The following is a 21913-nucleotide window of genomic DNA, read 5'->3' on the forward strand; positions in this document are numbered from 1 at the left end:
TCCTTGATTGAGTTTTTTCTAATTTTTTGTTTGTTTATTTATGTTTAGTCAATACCATTGATTCCAGTTAATTCCCATGGAAAGTATGAGACTGATGTTGGGAAGTGCAACTAAAGGTTACTCGTATAACAGCTTAAGTGGTTTACACGAACTCCAGAATAAACTACATATGCTCAAGACATTTTTTTCTGATGACACTCCCCGATGCTCTCACCCTTCTTAACCCCAAATATGGAACATCTGCTTTTTCCATTCTGTTGGTTCTGGCTGTCTCAAAAGCTTTGGGCATTTTGCCTTGAAACAGAGAGGAAAAAAAACTTTTGGCCAGGGCCCCTTGCTTTCTCATTAGTAGTCTCTTGTAGTGTGAAGGAGACCTCAGCTTTTCTAAGCAAGTACTCACTGGTCAGCCGTCCCCTTTGTAGACCGCAGACCTGACCTGTTTTGTGTGTGTGTGTGTGTGTGCATAGTCTGCACACAGACGTCATTTCCATGAGAAAGGAGTGTAGAGAATGGACAGGGGCCACATCTTCTCTCTCCGGGATGTGTGCAGATGCGATTGAGGGGGCGAAAGGGCAACTTCATCCATCATGTCGTGAATAGGCAGGAATTATCGCCTCATGTCTTTGTACAGCACCTGATCAAGTCATTCTTGACAAAAACGATATGAAAAGCTGCTAAATAAAGTTCACGATGAAAGAATATTTTAATTCTATCACGTTATATACGGAGAGGAAAATAACATCTGTTCACATACTACACTAGTACTATATTTTGTCCTTTAATATGTTATTTATTACTAATCTAAATTGCTGTTAATACATTTTCTGTCTCTTTCTTCCCTTTAGACATTTTAGCAATTAAGTGTGAGGCGACTATCACAGTTTCACATATGGTAATACACGATGTCTTGTTACACTGACATATTATTTCATATACACATCAAAGCAGTGAAATGGGCTTTTGAGCCAGCATGTGTCGATTTCCCCAAACAACCATTAGCATTCATTATTGTCTTTTTGCACATCTGACATCTAAGTGCACTATGTTCATTTTCCCATCATTAACAGTTGTGATGACAAATGCGGACCAACTAAGACAACAAAGGCGGTAGATGTAAAACTGGTGTTAGCAATCATGCTGCTACTGTACTGCATTTTCACGCCATGATAAATATCTCAGAAAATATTACAGTCCTGACAGTATCTGGTGAGACACAGCACAATATTACATTGGTATTAACATTATCTATTCTATGCTACCGTTTCATATAAATGAAAATAAGGATGAGATTCTCTGTTCTGATATTTTTCCCTTACATTTAAAAATGAACATGACATGTGAGCCATAACAGACCTGCTTTAGTTACATTAATTAATAGAGTATTAATCCATCAGCAGTTTAGAAAATGCAATGTGACTCACATTCACTTCCATGCATTAAGTTCAAATAACACGATAATGATAATGCTAGTACTGTAGCTCATATAGCTATGCTAATATTGCTAATGTTCATGTGCTCCTGTCCAACTCCTTGATGCTACATTGTTTTATGTGATATATAGCATTAGACATTGGTATTATAGTATATATGTAAAAAAAAAGGTCAAAACGTGCACAATAATGCCTGTGGGAAACACTACTTTGTTGACAAACTCATTATCATCAAAGCTACAGACATACAAAATGACATGTTCCCCATTAGTAAGGTAGCAGTCTAAATTCCAGGTTCAAGTTTAAATTTTCACAGCTGCTATACATCATTGTGGGCCTTAAAAATATTGAACAACAGTCGCGGTTAAATTTAAGTGAGTGTTGATTGTTTCACATCTTTTTTTTTCAAATACAAACGCTACTGCGTCCTGAATGTAATCCTACTGGATGAAATCTTGTGCTGCTTGGCCATCCTCGCTGGAATTTTTTGGGGGCGTCTATTTCAAAGGAGGCGGAGTTACGTTGCGTCCTCTGATTGGCTGATGGTGAGTGGCGTATCCATAGCCGCTTCCTGGTCTGACTGCTCTCCGGGGGAGGAGAGAAGCGACACTGCGGTGTTTGCTAGTCTGATCAAAATGGCTGCGAGACCACTGACGCCGAGAGCTCACTGAACGCCTACAATGACTGTGCTCTCCGCTGTCTGGACTCTCACAGAATGTATTTTCCCGGAGTCGCTTCTCACTTTGCATTCGCGGTAGCCGGCGCGTCACAAGTCGTCCCGCTGGCGACCTAAAACAAAACCTTTCTTGTTTGCACTTTAAAACAAGTTGGCCAGCTGGCTTTCGGACAGCGGTCTGCTAACGGACAAAAACCTGCACGGTTCTTTTTTTTCCTTCAAATTGTAACCTCAACCAGCTAACATTGGCTACAACAATTTAGTTGGCTTTCAAAGACATTTTTATTTCATCGTCGTTTATCATCGTTTATTTTTGTTGTGGGTGCTGACTGCGGTCTCCCCTTCCCCGCCCCTTTACTGTATCGCAACGACGTTTTAGCATTTAATATTTTGGACAAGTGCATTCTTCTTTTTAATGTTTCGAACCAGCTATACATTACTACATTGTGTTTTTGTATATGTGGCTGAGGAGGGAGCGTTGTTTACCTTGCTGCTGTCACCAAGCTGCGACAGCGGCGGAGTCTTGACTGAATCTCCTTCACTGCTTTACGGGTAACTTTGGAGAGAAGGACACCTAGGAATGAATACAAGCTGCCAAAGCCGTGGTTAACGCAAGGTAACTTTGCTTTATTTTTTATAATCACTGTTTCTAACTTCTGAATTTGTCATGCATATACTACTGTGTTGGTATTATACAGGTCCTTGAATTTGCTGCAAAATGTGCATAAATGCATGATGCCTAATGTTAGTTGCAGAATTTGTCCTTGCAATAACGTCATGCATCTTTCATTTTATGAGCATTATATATTTGTTCCGAGATAGTAGACGTGAAACTTTTGTGTTATATCATAGCTCTGCCGTGATTGGTTGGAGTGGGATTGGAACACTGTGCACATGCGAGAGTGTCATGTCAAGCTTTCTTTGACATGCGTGCGTTTGTAATAATAAAGGTTATCTATATCTGGCCATTGACTGTAATGGTATGATGGCCTTCATGTTTTATAAAAACAAATGCATGTTTAAATTCTTGATGTGTCTGTCAGTGGTATGGTGCAGCACTGTATATCTTGTGCGTTCCTCTACACACATTCCAAGTACATTATTTAACATCCTGTCTCTTCCTCTTGTGACTTTCCATGCATTGCGTTCCCCCTTTTCCTACATTCAAGTTCACCTCTGCAGACGTTAAAGTACATCTCCTAATATCTCTTCTACATGTCCTAATTGAAGTACATAATTTCCTGTTCAATTTCAACCTCCCCCTCTTTTCCTTCCCCTTCCCTCTGTCATCTTCTGTCAGAACTGTCTTATCTCAATCGTCACACACCAGTGGTGTGAATAAATGAAAAATTGGTGTGAGAATCGGTTGCACACATACAGTACATGTGTGCCGGTATTTCTCGCCGCATTACCTTTCTAGTTGTCTAGTCTGCAGGAATTTTTGACCAGGCTTCAAGTCCTGACAGTTGGTTAATGCCCTGCTGTTGCTAATCAGGTCATGAGGTGCCTCCCGCATGCCCAACTGGCTCACATACCCCACCCCACCAATACCCCTTCTCATACAGACACACACACACACACACACACACACACACTAGGCTTTTTCTTCCAGAGGGTCAAGTGGCCTTCCTTCTCGGCATCCACCCATCTTTTACAAAGACTGAGAAGCAGCACATAAAAGGTTGGCTGTGAAAAGATGTTGCAGGGTCCTGCTGCTGTCAGAGAATAGGGGGGAGGACATGGAGATAAAGCTTGTTAGGGAGAGGGAGTCTGTAATGTAAGTCCCTTACAGTCTGGCATTTAAGCATGCCCATCTGTGTGAGAGGGCCGCCCAGGTAGATAAAAAAAACCGTCTGCTTTTATGATTAATGATCGTGGCTTAAATTTAGCGGCCGTGACTGCCATAGGATCTTTAAAGTATGTCAGGCCCCTTTTTATGGCATTTTCAATGATTGGTATAAATACGTGACATATAAATCCATACATATAAATCCATGAGTCTGTAGGTCGTCATTGTCTCTAGTACTTGTTTTTTTATATTTTTTACATTCAGCAACTTGGAAATACACTTAAAAGTACTCTCTGAATAAGGCTTAATTTCTTTCACTGTGACAAATTTCTTGCTTCTTGCCTTCTGTGGAAATTTGTAAACTATCCAGCGGGAGAGCACAGATTAATTAATTAATCTGTGCCAACACGTGCAAATGTGCACTTAAGACATTTGAGTTTAAAATGAGCTCTGTGTCAATAGTGTATACAATTGATTTTATTTTTTGGCAGCAGAGTAGCGCTGTAGGCTGTTTGGAGATGAATTGTTTTTTTTTTTGTACTAAAGGCTCCTCAACAAACCCACTCCATCTGCTGTGTCTTATCAGTGTATTTCCCCCCATTGTCTGACCTTTAACAGATAATACACTGCAGCATGTCTGGTCATTACGTTGCTACCTTTCAGAATATCCCACAGGTCTGCTGTTCAGTTGTGACAGTGGGTTAGAACAGGGTTGAGGTCATCATATAATGAGCATAATTGGCTAAAAGAATGAGTAATATTTTCGAACCCCCCAGTTTTTGTATGATTCAGTTTTTTATAAAATTTTGTCTTGGTTCTCATACAATGTCTCAGTTAGCGTACAATATTGTGCGTAACAAACAGTGGCATTTTACCCTTTGGTGTTTTGAATCTTGTGGTATTAATTAAGATGTGGAAGGACGACTCTCACGATTGCTTGTTTATTCAGCCATCTTGCATCACACACCCAACACCAAATCTTGTGATTCTTACTTGGTACAATACTGGGGCGTCCTGTAAGGTGCATTTATTTGGCAAACTCAAATGAGAGAGCTACACAAAGTAGTCATCATTCTGGGCACTCGAGTGCCCAAAGAAACAATCCAATATGTTGGTGACTCGGTCCGGATGTGTTATTAATACACTGTGGGACTGTGTTTGTAACATGTAAACGTACCTGTTATTATGCTCTCAACTGGAAATCGGAACAGGGAACATTGTCCCCACCTCTCTGATCACCAGTTGACTCTGTAGTTATTTGCTAAATAAGTCTCTGCTTTTTTTATTGACGATGGCTGCAAAATAAGTGACAGGACTCCGGTACAAATGGTGGGAAACACTATTGAATTAAAAAAGGTCCCACAGTTCTTAGGTTATACATTTAGTGTTTTTGGCATATTTAGCCACTTTCCTAAGAGGCTTCACGTTTCAGTGAACAAAAAGTTCCTTCAGTCCCATCTCAGAGTTTTTGTGTTGGCTCCGGTAAATCCCACTTAGTTGTACTTCAGAAAAGTGGCTTATGTCGTCTATCCCCTTTCCCCCCATCATTGACCTTATCCCAGAGCTGACCGTGGTGGTTACTGAGCCTGTGATTATGAAGGCTTTCAAACAACTGGCACAGACCTGATAGAGAAAATGTGCAACACCACTGCAGGGTGCTGCTCCAGTCAGGGGGTGCATTGGCAGCAGAATCAGCTGGATTCAATTTGTGGCTGCAAAACGCCATTAACCTCGTCCTCTACCTCACGCCTGGCTTTTTTCAAGTATGGGGGCGGGGGAGGATTGAGTACCAGGACATTGTGATAATTGACCATAAAGTAATGGGATGTACACGATGTTGTTGCTAATAGTAACAGTAAATATGAGAAGAACCCAGTTCAAAAGTTCTAACACCCTTCGACCCGTCATTCAAATGTATGGATTTAGACAGCTTTGTGCATAGATTTTCAGCTAATGATCTAAAGTAATACCATGACAAAATGTTGGGCTCCCACTATGGATGTCCTGATCTGCATTTTTGGCTTCCAATCCATTTTTTAAAATGATTTGTTAATAATCCTGTAATATGATATTTGTTACATGATAGCTAGATTGGCCAGATCTCATGGTGGAGGCAAATATTATCTGATCTTCAAAATACAGTGGATCGACAGCCAATCCCTCTTGTCCCAAGTTCTTGCCCATATGAAAATGTTTTCTACTGTGTTTACCATGACTACATGTCAAAAACTACATATGGACTACATTCAGGGAATACCTGAATACCAGGCAGTGCCTGCATTGCATTGCATTACAAGCTCTGTGTTAAGTCCTGCTGCAAATATAGGTTTTGTAGCTATTACAGTGTAGTACCTTCCATATAAAATCCTGTATTTGACTTTGAATATAATAGAATTTCTTAAATGGCTGTACCTAAATTTAACTTTAACAACAACAGGGTTAAAATCTAGTTTAGTTTTAGCATCTGTTTTACAGCTCACCCTTCCTCAACGTGTGCGCCAAAGGAGGGGGCAGGGACATAGGGGGCCCAACAGGGGTAAGCCAGGTCAGCTTTGAATGGGTGGAGGGTAAGGAGGGGGCTGAGACCTGGCAAGCTGCTGCCTGTGAGTCTTGGCATGCCTCCAGGGGAATGTTCACTGTGTGGAGGTTTATTTGGGGCCCCAGTGCCCTCCCTCGCCTCCATGTTGGCTAATTGGAGAGACACTGTGGGAAGGCGAATGGCATCGCATGGAAGCTGAAGGGAGTATGCAGGGCATCCAGTTTAAATGTTCCCTTCTTCACTCCCAAACCAACATTAGACAGCCTTACTTATTATGTAACAGGACTTGAGCCCTACAGCACGTCCAAAGCCTACAGTTAAAGCCATGTAAATAGCACTAGCGTACACCAGCTGGTCTTATGCGTACATTGGGATTAGAGTTACAGAGATTGTTTGTTTACTGTTTGCTTTGTTTTATTGCCAACACTACCACAATGGACTAGAAATGCATTCCACCAGGCACACTCTGATTTTCTTTTTTTTATGATACTTCATATGTTTACAATATGTATTGTTAAACAAAACTGTCAAAACTAGTTCAAATAATAACGTCAACTCTGTCAGGTTGTGGGAACAAGCACCACATCTATCTTCTCCTTGGTGTTTATTATTGCTGACACCATTGTCAAGTTGTGAATTGTTGACTGACATTTTGGTGTGTGCAATGTCAGGAAGCTGTGTCAAAGTAACCTTGATAAGTGTATCCCAGCTGATTATCTCATTTGTCTTGGCGCACATCCTGTTTGTCATCTTTGGATGTCGTTGGGCTCTCTCGATTCTGACAGTTTCACACTGCTATCAGTCTTCCCACTATGTTAATTGATGCACATTCAACACATTCCAAACATGTTTATGTGTACAACTAAAAGATTGTATTGCTAAACTGTGTTTGAGTACTTCAGTACTGTATGTCTGATATGACTCTTGACCTAGATATGAATATGTGATGTTGATGTGTGAAAGGCTGTCTCCTTTCAAGCAAAAAAAAAAATTTTAAACAAAAGAACATATGGCAATTTACTAAAATCTACTATGGGTTAATTATAATTTTTACTTTTGTTATTGTTTTCTTTAAAAAATAGAAGTACATTTGTAGAACATACTGTGCGCCATTCTGCAAAGTCAAACACCGAGCATTCAAGAAAAGACAAACGTGCAAAAATGATTTGACAGCTCATCGACTTCAGTCCGCAATTCAGAAAGTCACGGCATCTGCAGCAAGTTGTCTCGCTCGGTCTCGAGCAGTTTTCTTAATGAGCTGCCACCGTGTTAAAGTCTCAGATCGACTCGCCTGCTTCCTCAGCAAAGACACAGCTCGTTTTGCAGAGACAAACCTCAAAGCTGTTATTTATAGAACCACTCTTTAACTCTCTTGCTATCTCGATGTTGGGCTTTATTTCTCTGCTTTGGCTTTTCCTTCATCACCACTCTTCACCCACCTTCAGTCAAGTCCAGTCTGTAGCAATAAAGCATCTTCGTGCTTATGTTTGCACACACCCGCTGATGACCAAGCTGGTATGTGTAGAATTCTTGTAAAACAGTGTTTGAAGGACCCTGCCACCACCAACAACATTTCTATGCTGACTTGAACGCTCACCCTCGCATCACTGTGTATAGAAGCAAAGCTATAATAATCCCACAGGTTACCACTCTTCCTGTCCATGTTTATTAGTGATAATTCTTCAAAGACTCCTGTGGGTTACAAAAATGCCACAAGAGACTGGCATGGATGAAAAGTAACGGTGGTGGCAATAGGTTTACCACATTGTGTAGCCATGGCCAGATCTTATTGCTTCACTGCTGAGATGATGCTCTTCCTCAGCCATTACCCTCCCTGCTTTGTGATTGGTGCTGTGGTCTGTGCTTGACAGCCATTCAGCACATGTCAAGCTTTGTGTCGTTCTTGTGGCATCAAACCCTTTTAAGTTTTCTTTGTCTTCCCCTTCACAGCTGTGCAGCTCTTTGCCTCACTTTTCTATGCATTGTTTCGCTTCATACTGCCATCTTTTCCCTCATATTTCGATGGTTATTAGGAATCAAGGCACGTGGATCGTTCTGTGCTTTCCAGCCTCTCTTTGCTCTCTCTCCCTCTGTCTGCCAGCCTCAATCCTTTTTCTTCCTCCTATGAGGATTCTTTTTTTCTCCCACTTCCAGTCTTGTCTCCTTTTTTGCCATGTCTGGTTCTCGGGCTTTCGTTCTTAATTGGTGTTGTTCTGTCTGCTTTCATCCTCCGCCTGTTTTTTCCCCTCCTCTCATCCGCCCACCCCATTCGATCAGTCTTTTTCCATCTACCCCCGTCCCCCTTTCTCTTCCCCGGCATCTCTGACAGAAAGACAGACACCAGATACACTTGCTACCAATCGGCTTTCTACACCAAGCTTTCTCTCTTTTTATGGGCCTGACTTTGTGAGGCTACACCCTCATGACTCCTGCAAAGTGTGTTCTTATTGTTGTCTTGATTACAGTTGTGTTTTGAACATATTTATTTTCCTTTCTTAAATATGAACATATCTGAGGTCCCACAATTGCTTGTGTTCAGTCTTAGAGAGTACACTGTGCATAGTTAGTTAATTAAGAAGGAGCAAACAATACTGGGTCACCACTGATGAGATACTTGTGTCAGCAGTACTAAGGGAGAATCGGATAGACAGGTATAAGATATGTGAGGAAGTCTGCCTGGGCTTTTACTTTGTCAGCTAAAAAGCCAAGTGTCCCTACTGTCACATTTAAAAGAAAAACACCTGCAATAAAGTCCAGCAGTTTTCTCTCAGACATGCTCTATAATTAGTTTTTGCACAAGCAGCATATTGAAATCGGCAACGCTGTATCTCAAGTAGCACATCATTTAAAACATGTAGTGATTGGACAGATTGCAGCAGTGGATCTGTGATTGACAGCATTGGAATGGGCTCTAAATATTAGGTGCTTTGTGTCAGAAATCAAGTATAACATTTGATTACAGTTAGCATCATTAAAAGGACCTTCTTAGCCCTGTCTTCCATCTTTAGCATTGCTATTTCACTATGGACTATGCTCCCAAAGGTTAGGGTGATCTCTTATGCTTGCTATGTAGCATTACCTACAGGCACAAACCAGTTTATACCAGCGATGGTAAACTCAATTCCTTTTATTGACTCAAGTTTTTATGAGTCGCTCACTAAAATTAATTGAGTACTCGATTCACTGGGGTCGGATGTCACAGCGCGCATGCACAAAAAACAAAACCTCACATGGAGATGCCCATAGACATACAGTGTATATATATACATATATATATATATATATATATATATATACTAACTAAGCAAAAATCTAATTGAGAGGTTTGTGATGTGTTAGGACCTGGCAGATCTGCCCCTTAAACAATGCAAGAAAATGGACTAAACTTTAGAAAGTGTGCAAAGTTATTGAAGGCTGGTTTTGTGCAGATCCGTTGTTTTTTCAACTGGGTTAATGCATTTATACAAATGCAGTTAGAGTAAAAGTTCAGCAATTAAAGCCACATTAGCTGTTTTCCTTTTTAATTTAGCTTGTGGCAGTAGGGTAAGTGAACGAGTTAGTAGAGATGAATACCCACTGTTAAATTCATTAAAACTGGCGACAATCAATAATCAAAAACCTGATAAGCATACCAAAAGAATAATGATAGTAATGTGATGACAAATGAGTTGTACAGAGATGTATAATAAATTGGATACGAAAAGAGAAAAAGACCCACTGTGCACAAACATACTCACTGAAGTCTTCATAGCCCCCAGCTCATGCCTCCAATAGTTTCCTGGAGCTGTCACTAAAACTGAGCCAAAGGAAATACAGGCAGAGATTAAGCAATTTACATTGTGTGGCCTGCAGGTGAGCAATATGGCGAGTTTGACTCATACCCGCTACGATAAGATCTCAGCGGGGCTCTTACTTTGTTGACCTTAACACTGTCGTCCCTGGAGGACTGTCAGTACTCAACCATCTTGCATGTCATGTTGATACTTTCACAATGTATTATACTTTTCACTTTCTTGATATGTCACTTTAATTCTTGTTTGTGTCTTTTTGTATTGTCATGTCCCCTTTTCACTCTTTTCTCTTTTCACTGTTTGTCTTGGGGGGGGACCTGCCAAGTAGATTCACATATGAAGTGAGTGTTGTTGATGGAAACTTTTTTTTTTTTTGCCTGATCCGTTGCACAGTTTTGCTCTGGCTTGAAGTAAATTCCAGAGGATTCAAGTTCATATCTGCAATGCATACACAGATGTTGTGCATCAATGTTACACATGTCTACATCTATATATGTGTCAAATCTGTTTACGTTGCAGTTGTTTACGAGGCAAAAGCCTGGAATTCTTGCCTCTCATGACTGACTCATCCATTTTGTGTTTTACAGCTGAGAGAAGCCAGCAACACAAGAAAGAGAACCATTTGATGGAAGAAAAGAGAAAGAAAAAGCAAGAAGAAAAGATCAAGAAGGACATCGCTCAGAAAACGGTAGGGATGAAAATATTTAGCTTTATTGAAGTTATAAATACAGCACACATCTCCTTTTTATCTTATAAGTAAACACCACACCACATTAAGAATGAGATAACATTATTGAGACACACGGATAATGTAGAATTATGGATTTCCAACCTTGATAAGTTTAGGGAAGGCCCCTTTCTGCTCTAGCATGGGAATTGGATGCTGCAGAGGGGGATTTTTCTTTCTGGAGCTTTTTGTCCCTATCCCCTTCACTGTAGATTGAAATCTAATTCACTGTCGATGTTACATTTTCACATTTCCTATATTTATTTCATGGAAGTCCCATTTTTGTCTCCCTTTGCAGGCTACGGAACAGAAACCCAAAGGTGAGTATACCTATTACCACCCAATACTATTTTACCACTGCATGCAGGATGACACACAGTAGCACTCAGCCTTTTGGGTTTACACACATCCCTGACAGACACACTGTGTGTGGACATGCATGTGCAGCTGTGTGCTCCACGTCCTTACGTCTGAAAAACACACACATAGAGCAGAGCTAATGCAGTGGAGTGAAATGCAGAGTGACGTCTGGTGTGCCCGCAGCAGCAGGCAGTGGAGCGTGAGGGCACCCTGACATAACACAGAGTGTTGTGGGTAGAAAGGGGGGAGGGGAAGTGGTAAAGGGAAAAAGGCACAAGGGGAGAAAAGACGTTCAGCTATAATGCCTCAGGGCTGAAAAAGCAGTGTCCTCACTTACCCTTGGTAGTATATTTAAATACAGACATAGGCATTTGTATTGTATTTTTGGCATAGTATGAGTAAAGACAATGTACAAGTAAACTGAATCATAGCATTCTGGAGCATTTGTAGGATTGATTGCCCTCCTTCCCCTAGTTTGAGAACCATTGTGGTCATCTGGGTGTCATTTTAATGAGGGTCATAACAGCCGGTCTTGACCTCTGAACTGCCCATTTTGTTGTCAGCACCCCTCACCACCTCCTTCCATCACAGCTTCACTGCTCTCCAAATTCTCTGCACAACGCCAACATCCTTCTGATTTAGATGACATTTTTAAACACTTTTAAACTTGTGGATTACAAGAAGCAAAATCCTTTTTAATTATTCTGAAGTAGAAGCCAAGAGTTCTATTCCGTCATGATGCATTAATGGATCCTACAGCTCAGTCTTCTTTTGACAATCATTGAGCTGTGCAAGTTCTCTCAGCTTTAGACATATAAGAGTTGTTCCATAAATGACCTTCTTAGCGTTATTGTATGTCTGATGTTATTGTAAGAGCTGATATTCACACATTCTTTTTTTTTAAGCCAGTAAAATTCAAGTGAACTGTATTATGTGTATTTGTCTGACTGCAGCACAAAGAAATGCAGAAGGGTGACGGTAGGAACAGTCAAAGTTGTGAATAGGGACATGGCTGAAGTGATGGAGTTGAGAGGTTATAGAACACAATGAGGCAGTAAGCACTTGCTTACTGAGATAGAAAGGATTGTTATATCTTCAGGAAGAAGGCTAAAGAAGGTAGGATTGCTGTGGAGACTAATCACTCAATAAACCACCTCTGATTTTGCTCATAACCTTATATCTCTTCGAGGGAAGGCATTATGGACTAGAATGAGTTGTTTTCATGTGTGGAACAGAATAGAGGTCTGTCTATACGTTTGTGTGTGTGTGTGTGTGTGTGTGTGCAGGGAGGTTGCAATCAGTATGCAGAAGTGATTTGTGTCTTTCCATCCATATCGGTAAATTCAGAAATTCATAGACACGTACAGATGCACGCCACCTTCCCCCATCACATCTTTTCTGCTTACCGCTCTTCAGGCCTTTTTAGTCTCCAAGCATTTCAATTTGTTTGTGGTAATCGATCTCGGCCCAACTCGTTCATATGTATGAAAATGAGATAAAGCTCCAGCACAGTGGAATTAACTTCTCTGCCCCCCATTAGGCATAGAGCTGCACACCCACATAGACCTCCATCCAGCAGGCAGCCTCATACTGCCCTGTTCAACCCCCCCATGCGTGTACACACGCACAGGATGGACCACTGATACAGGGCCCCACATCCTTTGTCCTATTCCCCATTACCTCCAAAGATATGCTGATTATTCACCCCATGCACACACACAGCTTCATCACAATCTCTCAATACCACCACTGCAATCACAATCAAGTCTGACTGTTTCACATTGTCCCCCCAACGGAACAAAAGCATGCTCCCACCAAGAGTAGGAGAACACAAAGTCAAATCACATGTACCAAATGAAGCCATAAGATGTGCACATTCCAGTGTATTAAGCAGTGTGCTTAGATTCCAGATTTGCAAAACCGAAAATATTTCAGCTGTGGTGGGATTTAGCATGCTTTTAAACTGTCAAGAATCACAATTATGCAAATGCATTGTCCAAGCAAAAGGCTACCCAAAAGCTATTTATGAAGCAGGTGCTGCAGTTCCCAAACTCTATTTTTGCTCCTTGTCAGGTCTGGCACTGCCATGCCAAAATACCAAAAAAAAAGAAACAAAAACATACATTTGGAATAACTCAGTTGATGTTTCGCAACATTAAAGTATTGGTTTGTGAAACGAGCAGCATATGGTTCCCAAAAGTTGTGGTGAAACTCCAAATCGTATCAATCTCAGGGCTTTGGTGATATATAATGCGTATCATTGGCCCATCCCATCCAGTCCTCTACACCCTCTGCATGTCATCCTCTTGTTTCATCTCATCCACGCAGAAACATCATTAACAGAGTGATAACAGCATTAATGCTTATCAAAGTGAGAGACGCACATAAACACAAGTGGAGCGCATGTTTCCGTATTGGATTAATTTGCAATTTCATATGCTATTAATTGCGTCAACACAACATGGGAATTTCATGAATCACAATCCAATTAGAGGGTAATTTATTTAAGCATCGGAACAGCTCTTCACTTCACTTAGCCACATTTATAAACACCCAAAAGAATTAATAGTGTATTGCTCGTGAATTACGTCCTGTGGATTTATGACTGTCTAGCATAATTGTTTTCCCGCTACCTCACCCCCCGTATACTTACCTCGCATGTGTGTAGAGTGTTGGAGGAGAGTGGGAGATGAAGGGAGAGCCCGGGGTCAGAGCAACAGGAAACAAGAGGGCCACACAGACCTAAACAATGCTTTGCTCTTTGTCTATTCATACAGCAGAATCACTCACAAGCTGCTGACAAGAGAGGCCATTTGATGCCTTTGGACCTTCCCTCCCCCATTTCATCTTCGCTTTCCTCCCCCACATAGTGAGATGCTTGTTGTCAAAAATCTGGCAGATTATTAATAACATGTGGCTGAGCTGCCATGAGTGACAGTTGTGCTGTGCTTTGAGGCCAAGATGTTTGCATACATGTTTATGCAGGTCAAAGGCTGTGATTGTGTTTGCATCAAGGACCCTTTTCACTCTTAGCATAAGCAAAAAATATCATTGGTCAATTTCGATTAAGTTGCAGCATTTTTATCATAAAAGACAGCAGCCCTCAGACGTTTTTTTTCACCGCAAAATGTTGTCACGTTTAATGTCACGGCATCTTGTGACACCTCTGTATATAGTAAATCAAAGCAAATTTTTGTACCGGTTACAGTATTATTATTGTACAGTATTTGTGTTTTATTGTACAGCATTTATGGATGCCAAGTGGGTTACATCGTGGTTGTCTTTTCTAGTTAGCCGGGTATCTGTGGCTTCTGAAAAAGTCTACAAACCGATCATTTGAATTTAAGGTCTTAAAATTGGTCTTGTAAAAGTTGTATTCTTTACAGTCTTAGAGTTTTTCAATTTGACTTGTTGAAACTTGCATCAACCCTAAATTAGTCCTTTCCTATTAATGAACATTAATGGACATTTAATTATTTTTTAATGGGAATATAACCTTACAGTATTATTCACTCGTCACATATTTATATATATTGGCTATAAACAAGCTCTTTGTGCTCTTTACTCTGTCGTAGTCTAAAAATTAGCTTAGTTTCACTGTTTACATTTTTGCAATTGTATGCATGTTGTGTACACAAACCAAATAAGCACTCTTAACAGTAGCTCCCACTCCTACCACATACAAGAGGTAAACAACCATGACCCATGAGAGAGAAAGGGGAGCCTGGCATTGGGATAAGATGGGGGTGAGGAGGGGGGCACTAATTAGATGGAGAAGATGGAGAGGAGGCATGGTATGAGAGAAGGTCACATGAGGCCACAAGAGGCAAATGGAGGTGCGGGGAGGCAACAGACAGTCTCTATGGTAACTGCCTTTTATATAGAAAGGGTGAGGGGTGAGAATGTTTTTGCTTTAATGTGGTGTGAGTGTGTTAGGGAGTTTTTCCCTATCAATACAAGCAGATGGGACCTAAGAGAGACTCCCACCGCCATGTAGTCTATAAACTCACAACATATAAAATGAAATAGTAAATACAAAACAAGTGATTACTACATACAATATGCAGTATAATAGAACAAATGTGGTTTAACCTTCATTTAAAGAGGCGATTTAATAGCGCTGTTAAACATACGTTAGACTGGAACCATTCAGTAGTTTTTATTTTAACCAGCTGCATTACTGTAAAATGCGCAGCATTTATAACATTTTGTACATCAATATAAACCCCTCTTTACATTATCTCTTCTTGGCTTGGGGGGATGGCACCATTGTGTAGGGCGTATAGGCCCGTACGTGCTGTCCATCCCCCACTACTACAAACATGGCTGCATAATGAAGTGATTCTGCAGACAATAGACAGAAGAGCGATGGGAACCTGCACTGCCTGGCACACTAGACTTCAGTGACTCTGTGCCACACAGTGCCATGTATGCTTGCCTTTTGTCCTCCATATTAACTTGCTCTAAAGCTGCCCAGCCCTCCATTGACCATTTAGCATGGACAAGGGCTTTCTGCACATCCTCAGCTTCATTCGATTGTTCGTCACTATCAGGCATTCCTAAATAAGTATGCACATTTACTCCCTTCAAAGAGTCTAGTTGTTTGTTTTGTCTGTATCATACGATAATAATACGATAATCCCATTTTATTCTTTGGACTAAACATGTTTATCTCTGAAGCTCCCAGTTAAACTGCAAATTCCTTTAATCCCTTCATTCATATAATACAGTCTTTTGTGCTGCATTTGTTATAATACAGGCTGATATTAGTAGCACACCAAAAGCTGTGCGGCTTCATGATTTATTAAAGCGTAATTTATGATTTGAGCCATGCGCTGCCCACAGAGCATGAATATTGCTGTTGCTAAATAAATAAGACATTGACCCAAATCAACAAAGGGAGTGTAGCAAAGCACACCTGTAATCTTTGAGGTCTCGTATCCTCCATCCACAGAGAGGCTGAACTAGCTGCTTTTGTTCAATCAGATGCAATACGCTTGTAACCACTTTAATTTAGTGTTCGAATCTCATTCCCTTTCACTGGTAGTAAGTGTAATGAGCATACTCTTCACATTGCACATTTAATCTTTCATAGGCATGCTCTTATCTGAGGGATTTCCCTACGAGTCTACTTTTTTGTGTGGTCTTTTTATGTGAAGATCAACCTCTTTAAAGAACTTGCCCACCTCATGAATTAAGAAAAGATCTGTCTCCCTCAAAATTAAAAGCACGTCTTGGTTAATATATTTCTGTTTGATCAGGGCAAAAGGGGGCTATTTCTCTCACAGGTACTGTTTATTCACTTAACATATTCGGGCTACTTAAATTCCACAAAGGAGCTTACCTTCACAAAGACACACACCAGACGAGTTATATTGGGGGGTTTTATCACATTATAGTTAATATAAATTATACATTCTTACATCCCCAAGTCGAACGCAAAGCCTGATGTGTTAAATAAAATTCATGGCTTTATTCTTGAGAAAAATCAACCTATGAAAACAGCATTGTAAAAGGCATATAAACACAATATACATCACCATGTCTTGCAGCTCTGCAGTCTTGTGTAGGTATATCACAGTACAGCTCCCATCATCATCATTATGCTTTATAACTTCTAGAAGTGCGTCAAAAAGATCACTACTACAAAATCTCGCCAAAGCGCTCATGATTGTCCCCACACTGTTAAAACAGGTACAGTACATCTATCATAGTCTAGAGGCAAGTTGGGAAGACTTAGCAGGGCCACACTGCGTGTGACCCTGCGATCCATGATGGGGTCTAATTTTTTTGTCAGGGGGCGCATTCTCGGGGACGGGCAATAGAAACTGTGAATGTAAGTGCCTGTCTCCTTTCAAATAGATACCTCCTTCAAATAAACACCTGGAGTAGAGTAAATAAACGTCCCTTTTACCAGTTTCCAGTTTACCCGATTATGTTTTTTAATACCTATTCATGAAATAAAAAAAATCCTGCAAGACTAGGAGAGACCATACTTCTCTTGCTCCTCGTTGTGATTCACAGGCTACTGCACTGTGGGAGGGGTTCAGGGTCGGCGTGAGTCCAACATGATAACAAGGTTTGAAATGTTTCAGTCCTCAAAAAGGTTGCGTGGTTTCTTGTTTTGTCACTGCAGTCTCCTGCACCACACAGCAGTGGGCGGGATCAGGATGGATGAAGGCTCAGAGGGCTGAGACAGAAATAATGGAGAGAGAGAGAGCGAGAGCAGGTGGGTTATGGAGTTGCTGTGATGGAAAGACAGAGGAGAGGGGGTGGTTGCAAATGCAAAAGGAGAAGACGGGGGAGAAGAGGATAGAAGAGGGGGGCAGGGAAGCATGTTTTCACCATCCTGTCGTCTGATTGGCTTGGGGCAGCGTCAGGCGGGCTGAGCAGAATTTAATCAGAGATGTGCGTCAGCGGCTGCAGTTCCAGGCCAACAGCCAGCCCAATACTGCTGTAGGGAGGAAGCGGGGAGGCTCGCTCTCGCAACCTCCCTCCCATCTCTGTCTTTCTGCATGTGTGTTTGAAACCAGAGAGCGAGGGAGGGACCGTGCAAACATATGTGTGCACACTGAATATTTATGTGTTCTACAAGATGTGAAGGCGTTTGAAGGAAACCAACAGAAGAAAGTGGACACTTCCTTGTCTTCCCTCTCAATGTATGAAGTGCATCTTCACGGGATGTAGGCCTACTTGTATTTTGAAGTTGTCTCCCTCCTTGTTACTCTTTCTTTGTGCAGGTAGGCAGTCATCTGGATTAGTTTTTTCTTTGCTGTGAGGGATTTCGACAAGACCTTGGCAGACACAGTGAACGCCTCTGTACTCTTAGCTTACTTGAACTCCAAGTGTGGCTTGTATAGATGTACTTGATTGGCTAACGTACATTTTCCACTCTCTTCTTTTAAAATGCAGCCTTGAAATAAACACGCGTTGTGTCTTTGTCTGTCCTCCCTTGAGTTAAAGCAGTCTCAGCTGTTGTTTCGAATGGTCTTATCTGTCTTGGGACAACAGAAAACATTATCAACTATTTATCACATTCAACGAGCCAGAATGCCAGCAAACTGATATTTTGGTGAAATAGGCAAATCAAGTAGAAAATGAACATGTTTCTGCACCTCAGAGAGGACATTTTGGCTTCATGCAGGTGTTTTGTCACCCGCCTTGATATCCAGTCATTCCAGTAATTGCACCTTTCACGTTACAGCTCCATTAGAATGGCTGGCAAGTTGGTGAGATCTAGGAGAGAATGTTGGAATATGGCCATGCGAGCAACGAAGGGCATTTGCGAGTGTATAGTATCTGTACGAGTGACACCTTTAACAACAAACAGCAATAGACATAAAAGCAAACAAACCTGTTAAACACTACAACAACAGACCAAATTGATTGAGCAGGAATGCACAACATCTCACATTTTAAAAGGCCCTTTTACACGAAGCCCCACAGTATGATACCAAAATAAGTGATATGTGCAATGATTCTGGAACCATCCAGATAGAAGCAGTATCTGTACAACCTAACCGTGAAATTAATACCTTGCTACCTGCGTGTGTCTCTTGTCTGTGTGTGTGCGCGTGCGTGTGTTGGTGTATCCATCCAGTGCCAGAGCCTGCTCCCACTTACCCCAGTCCCGGCACACCCCATCACCTCCACCCTGCCAGCCCAAAGCTGCCCCTCTCCTCCTCATTTTCTTCTGGCAATGACCAGCGCAACTCTTCCAGTAGCCAGCTCCAGAGTTCGACTCCCCCTCAGCCGCAGTGCCAGTTGTCATCTGCCAGTGCTCGCTACCCGCCAAGAGAGGTGCCCCCTCGCTTCCGCCAGCAGGAGCACAAGCAGCTACTGAAGAGAGGCCAGCCTTTACCAGCAGGAGCCTTCAGTGATCTCTCACACTCCTCCTCCTCTTTTTCATCCTTGTCACCTTCATTACCTTACTCACCTTCTACGAGTACCAGCATCACTACCCCACACTCTACGGAGGGCACTACGGGCAAACAACAGCCAGGTTTGTGCATCTTCTTAAGTCTTGCACTACAATTTTGTTTATTTGAAACATGTTAAAGGTGGTGGTTACAAGGGGGTGCCTGGCATTCATGCTGCAATGTTTTCAGTTATAGTTTTATCATGGGAGATGGGTTCCCAAAATAGCCTACACGAAGTGAAATCCGTGAAGTAGCCAGCATCATTTTTTTTGCAATTGTTGCATATGTTTTGAGGCCGTATAAAGCCATGCAGTACACCTTATACACTTTTCTCAGATAACTGTCTCATTAACATTTGCTTGCATTTATCTCATGTTTAAACACTCTCGAAGTAAACATTTTGTTAGAATTTTAATGAACAACCTATTTGGTTGGATTTAAGTGACTCCTATGGCTGTGGCGTTTTTGTGTCCTTGTTGAAGCGTGTTTCCCTGCGTCGTCATCCGTGAGCCAAGGAGTAATTTGTTCAGTACTGAAGCCCCGGGCGTCTTGCAGCCTCATGGCTTCTGCCTTTCTTTGGTGTGTCCGGGGGTCCGATTTGTTTTGCGGTGGCTGGCTCAACTTCAAGTACAGACTTCCCTCAATTGTGGGCAGGGAATTTAAATACAGACATTGCAATACTTCTAAAGCTTTTTAAAAAACCTCAACCTAAAAACCTGTGTTCTGAAGCAGTGCAGTGTCTGTGGATGAATTAACCTCAGGGTTTCTGCATAATGATGTAGGCATTACTTTGTTGGGACACCACTTTTACTGACCTAATGAGGTTACTATGGCTTAAAGGGTTTAGATTGCTTCCTTACTCAAACAGTTCAACACTAGTGTGCACACAAACACATGCACATAATGTTGAGGGTGTGCAGCTGTAGGAAAACTAGAGTAACCTAGTTGTGTCGCTTCAGATGTGTGTCTGCCTGGCAGGCCAGCTGACACTCACACCCGTGCACATATATCAAGCTATTGTGAGGATTTAGTATTTTTGTATGTTTCCCATTGCATTTTTCCAGGCCAGGCCATAAGTGAAGTGTGTGATAATATTCCAGTTGGCACAAACGTGTAACTTAAAAGTCTTAAAGGAACAACACTTATAGATTCTAGGGTATCCCTACCCCTCCTATGCAACCCTCGCACCAGACCCTTCCCCCACCCCTTGTCGTTTCCACTTGAAAAGACATGCCGATCTGTCCAGCTGACTGGGGACCATTAAGTAGTCCAGACCAGATTGGCTGCCCAGCAGCAGGTGCTGAAGTGGGGCCTTTTTAAGACTGTGGGAACTTGAGCTAAACAGCTGTTTTGTAGTGGCCCAGACAGCGTATGTAGTCATAAGTTGTGTTTAAGGACACGCTGCATTGTTTACGTAGGCTAACGTATAGGCTTTGTTCTTAGCTCCTTTGCCAAATGTTTAGTGCAACTGAAGAATTTCTATTAATAAATTTTAGTGCTGGAGGTACCAGTTCATGAACACTACACTTCTTCTAATCTCTACTATTAAATAATGTAAGCGCCTCATAAATATTTTACGTGTATATTTCAAGTCATCAAATAATCACAAAAGTGCTTTCCCAAAGGAAACCAGCATGGTTTACATTGCCGCTTTTCCTCTCATAGACACACACACTCAGAGGCACACAAGTGAAGGCCCTGGTGGCTTCATTAATCCAGCCTCCGTCAGCGAAACCAGAGAAGTCACCATCGCTGTGGTTTTTTTCTTCACCCGGTAGAGGTAAACAGACATGAATGATGAGTTTTAAACCCTCGTGTAACCGTTCCCCCTTCTTCCGGCAAAACAAATGTATGCCTCCTTTGCTCCAAGTGGGCTCTAAGCTCTCCTCAAATAGTAATGGATCAGGCCTATTATGTTATAGAAGATTAGTAACATCCACTTTACTCCTTCTATGCCCCACACTTTGACCGATCTAACCCCTGTTTTACTCGGTGCAAACTGCCATAAACTATAGGTGATTTTTGTATTTCATTTTCTTTTCTTTTTGTCTTTTCTGCTAACTGCAAGTGCCAACCTTTCCCCTAGGATCTTCATGCATCAATACGCCTCCATCTCTCTCATCCCTCCTTTCACCTTCCCATTCATTCACTTATATATATATATATATATATATATTTTTTTTTTTTTTTTTTTTATTATTTTTTTACAAACATACACATTTGTCTCCACTTTTTGGGTTTTTTTTACTTCCAAACCTTCATGGTTGGAATGTATTGGGTTCGAAATAAAGCTTGTGTCCTTTCAGATTATGATCAATGTAAAGCCTTCAGAAAATGAGGTGTGCAAATGAGAGAGAAACGCCACAAAGAGGGAACAGTAGCATCAATAGCTATTACTGATACTGTGTCTGCATGTAAGACATATATATAAGCCACTTTGGGTAGTAATTGAAAAGCCCATCTGTGTGGTTATGTCTGGTTGCTTTCTGAGCAGTTTGATTGTGGAGCAGTCTGCCAAGCATCTAATCCGTAGTTTAAGGGGAGTTTCAGTTGTGTTTACTTAACAATTGGACATGTTGGCTTTACTTTTGTCTTTAACTTTCATAATCAACTTGGGCTCTCAAGGTGGTGGGCTCTGCTCACTAATTCACGTACAGATTGCTTTTTTCTGGAATGATGGTA

At 41.4% G+C, this 21913-nt stretch overlaps 1 protein-coding gene across 3 annotated transcripts in view; it reads left to right on the forward strand.

Annotated features, from left to right (window-relative positions):
• The first annotated feature begins 2023 nt into the window (after positions 1-2023).
• The window catches only part of tnrc6c2 (trinucleotide repeat containing adaptor 6C2), a 33608-nt gene continuing 13718 nt past the window's right edge, over positions 2024-21913 (forward strand). Inside the window, exons 1-5 of one of the 3 annotated variants that reach the window (XM_058066593.2) lie at positions 2024-2722; positions 10813-10913; positions 11251-11272; positions 17449-17541; positions 18913-19314. In XM_058066593.2, the coding sequence (XP_057922576.2) occupies positions 10851-10913; positions 11251-11272; positions 17449-17541; positions 18913-19314 (580 nt within the window). In that variant the 5' untranslated portion in view covers positions 2024-2722; positions 10813-10850. The remainder of the gene's footprint in view (positions 2723-10812; positions 10914-11250; positions 11273-17448; positions 17542-18912; positions 19315-21913) is intronic. The other 2 variants (XM_058066601.2, XM_058066612.2) reach the window with 2 other exon arrangements.

This window comes from Doryrhamphus excisus, linkage group LG9 (assembly GCF_037039965.1).
Source record: "Doryrhamphus excisus strain RoL-2023G ecotype Guam linkage group LG9, RoL_Dexc_Guam_v1.1, whole genome shotgun sequence".
NCBI classification, from domain to species: domain Eukaryota; kingdom Metazoa; phylum Chordata; class Actinopteri; order Syngnathiformes; family Syngnathidae; genus Doryrhamphus; species Doryrhamphus excisus.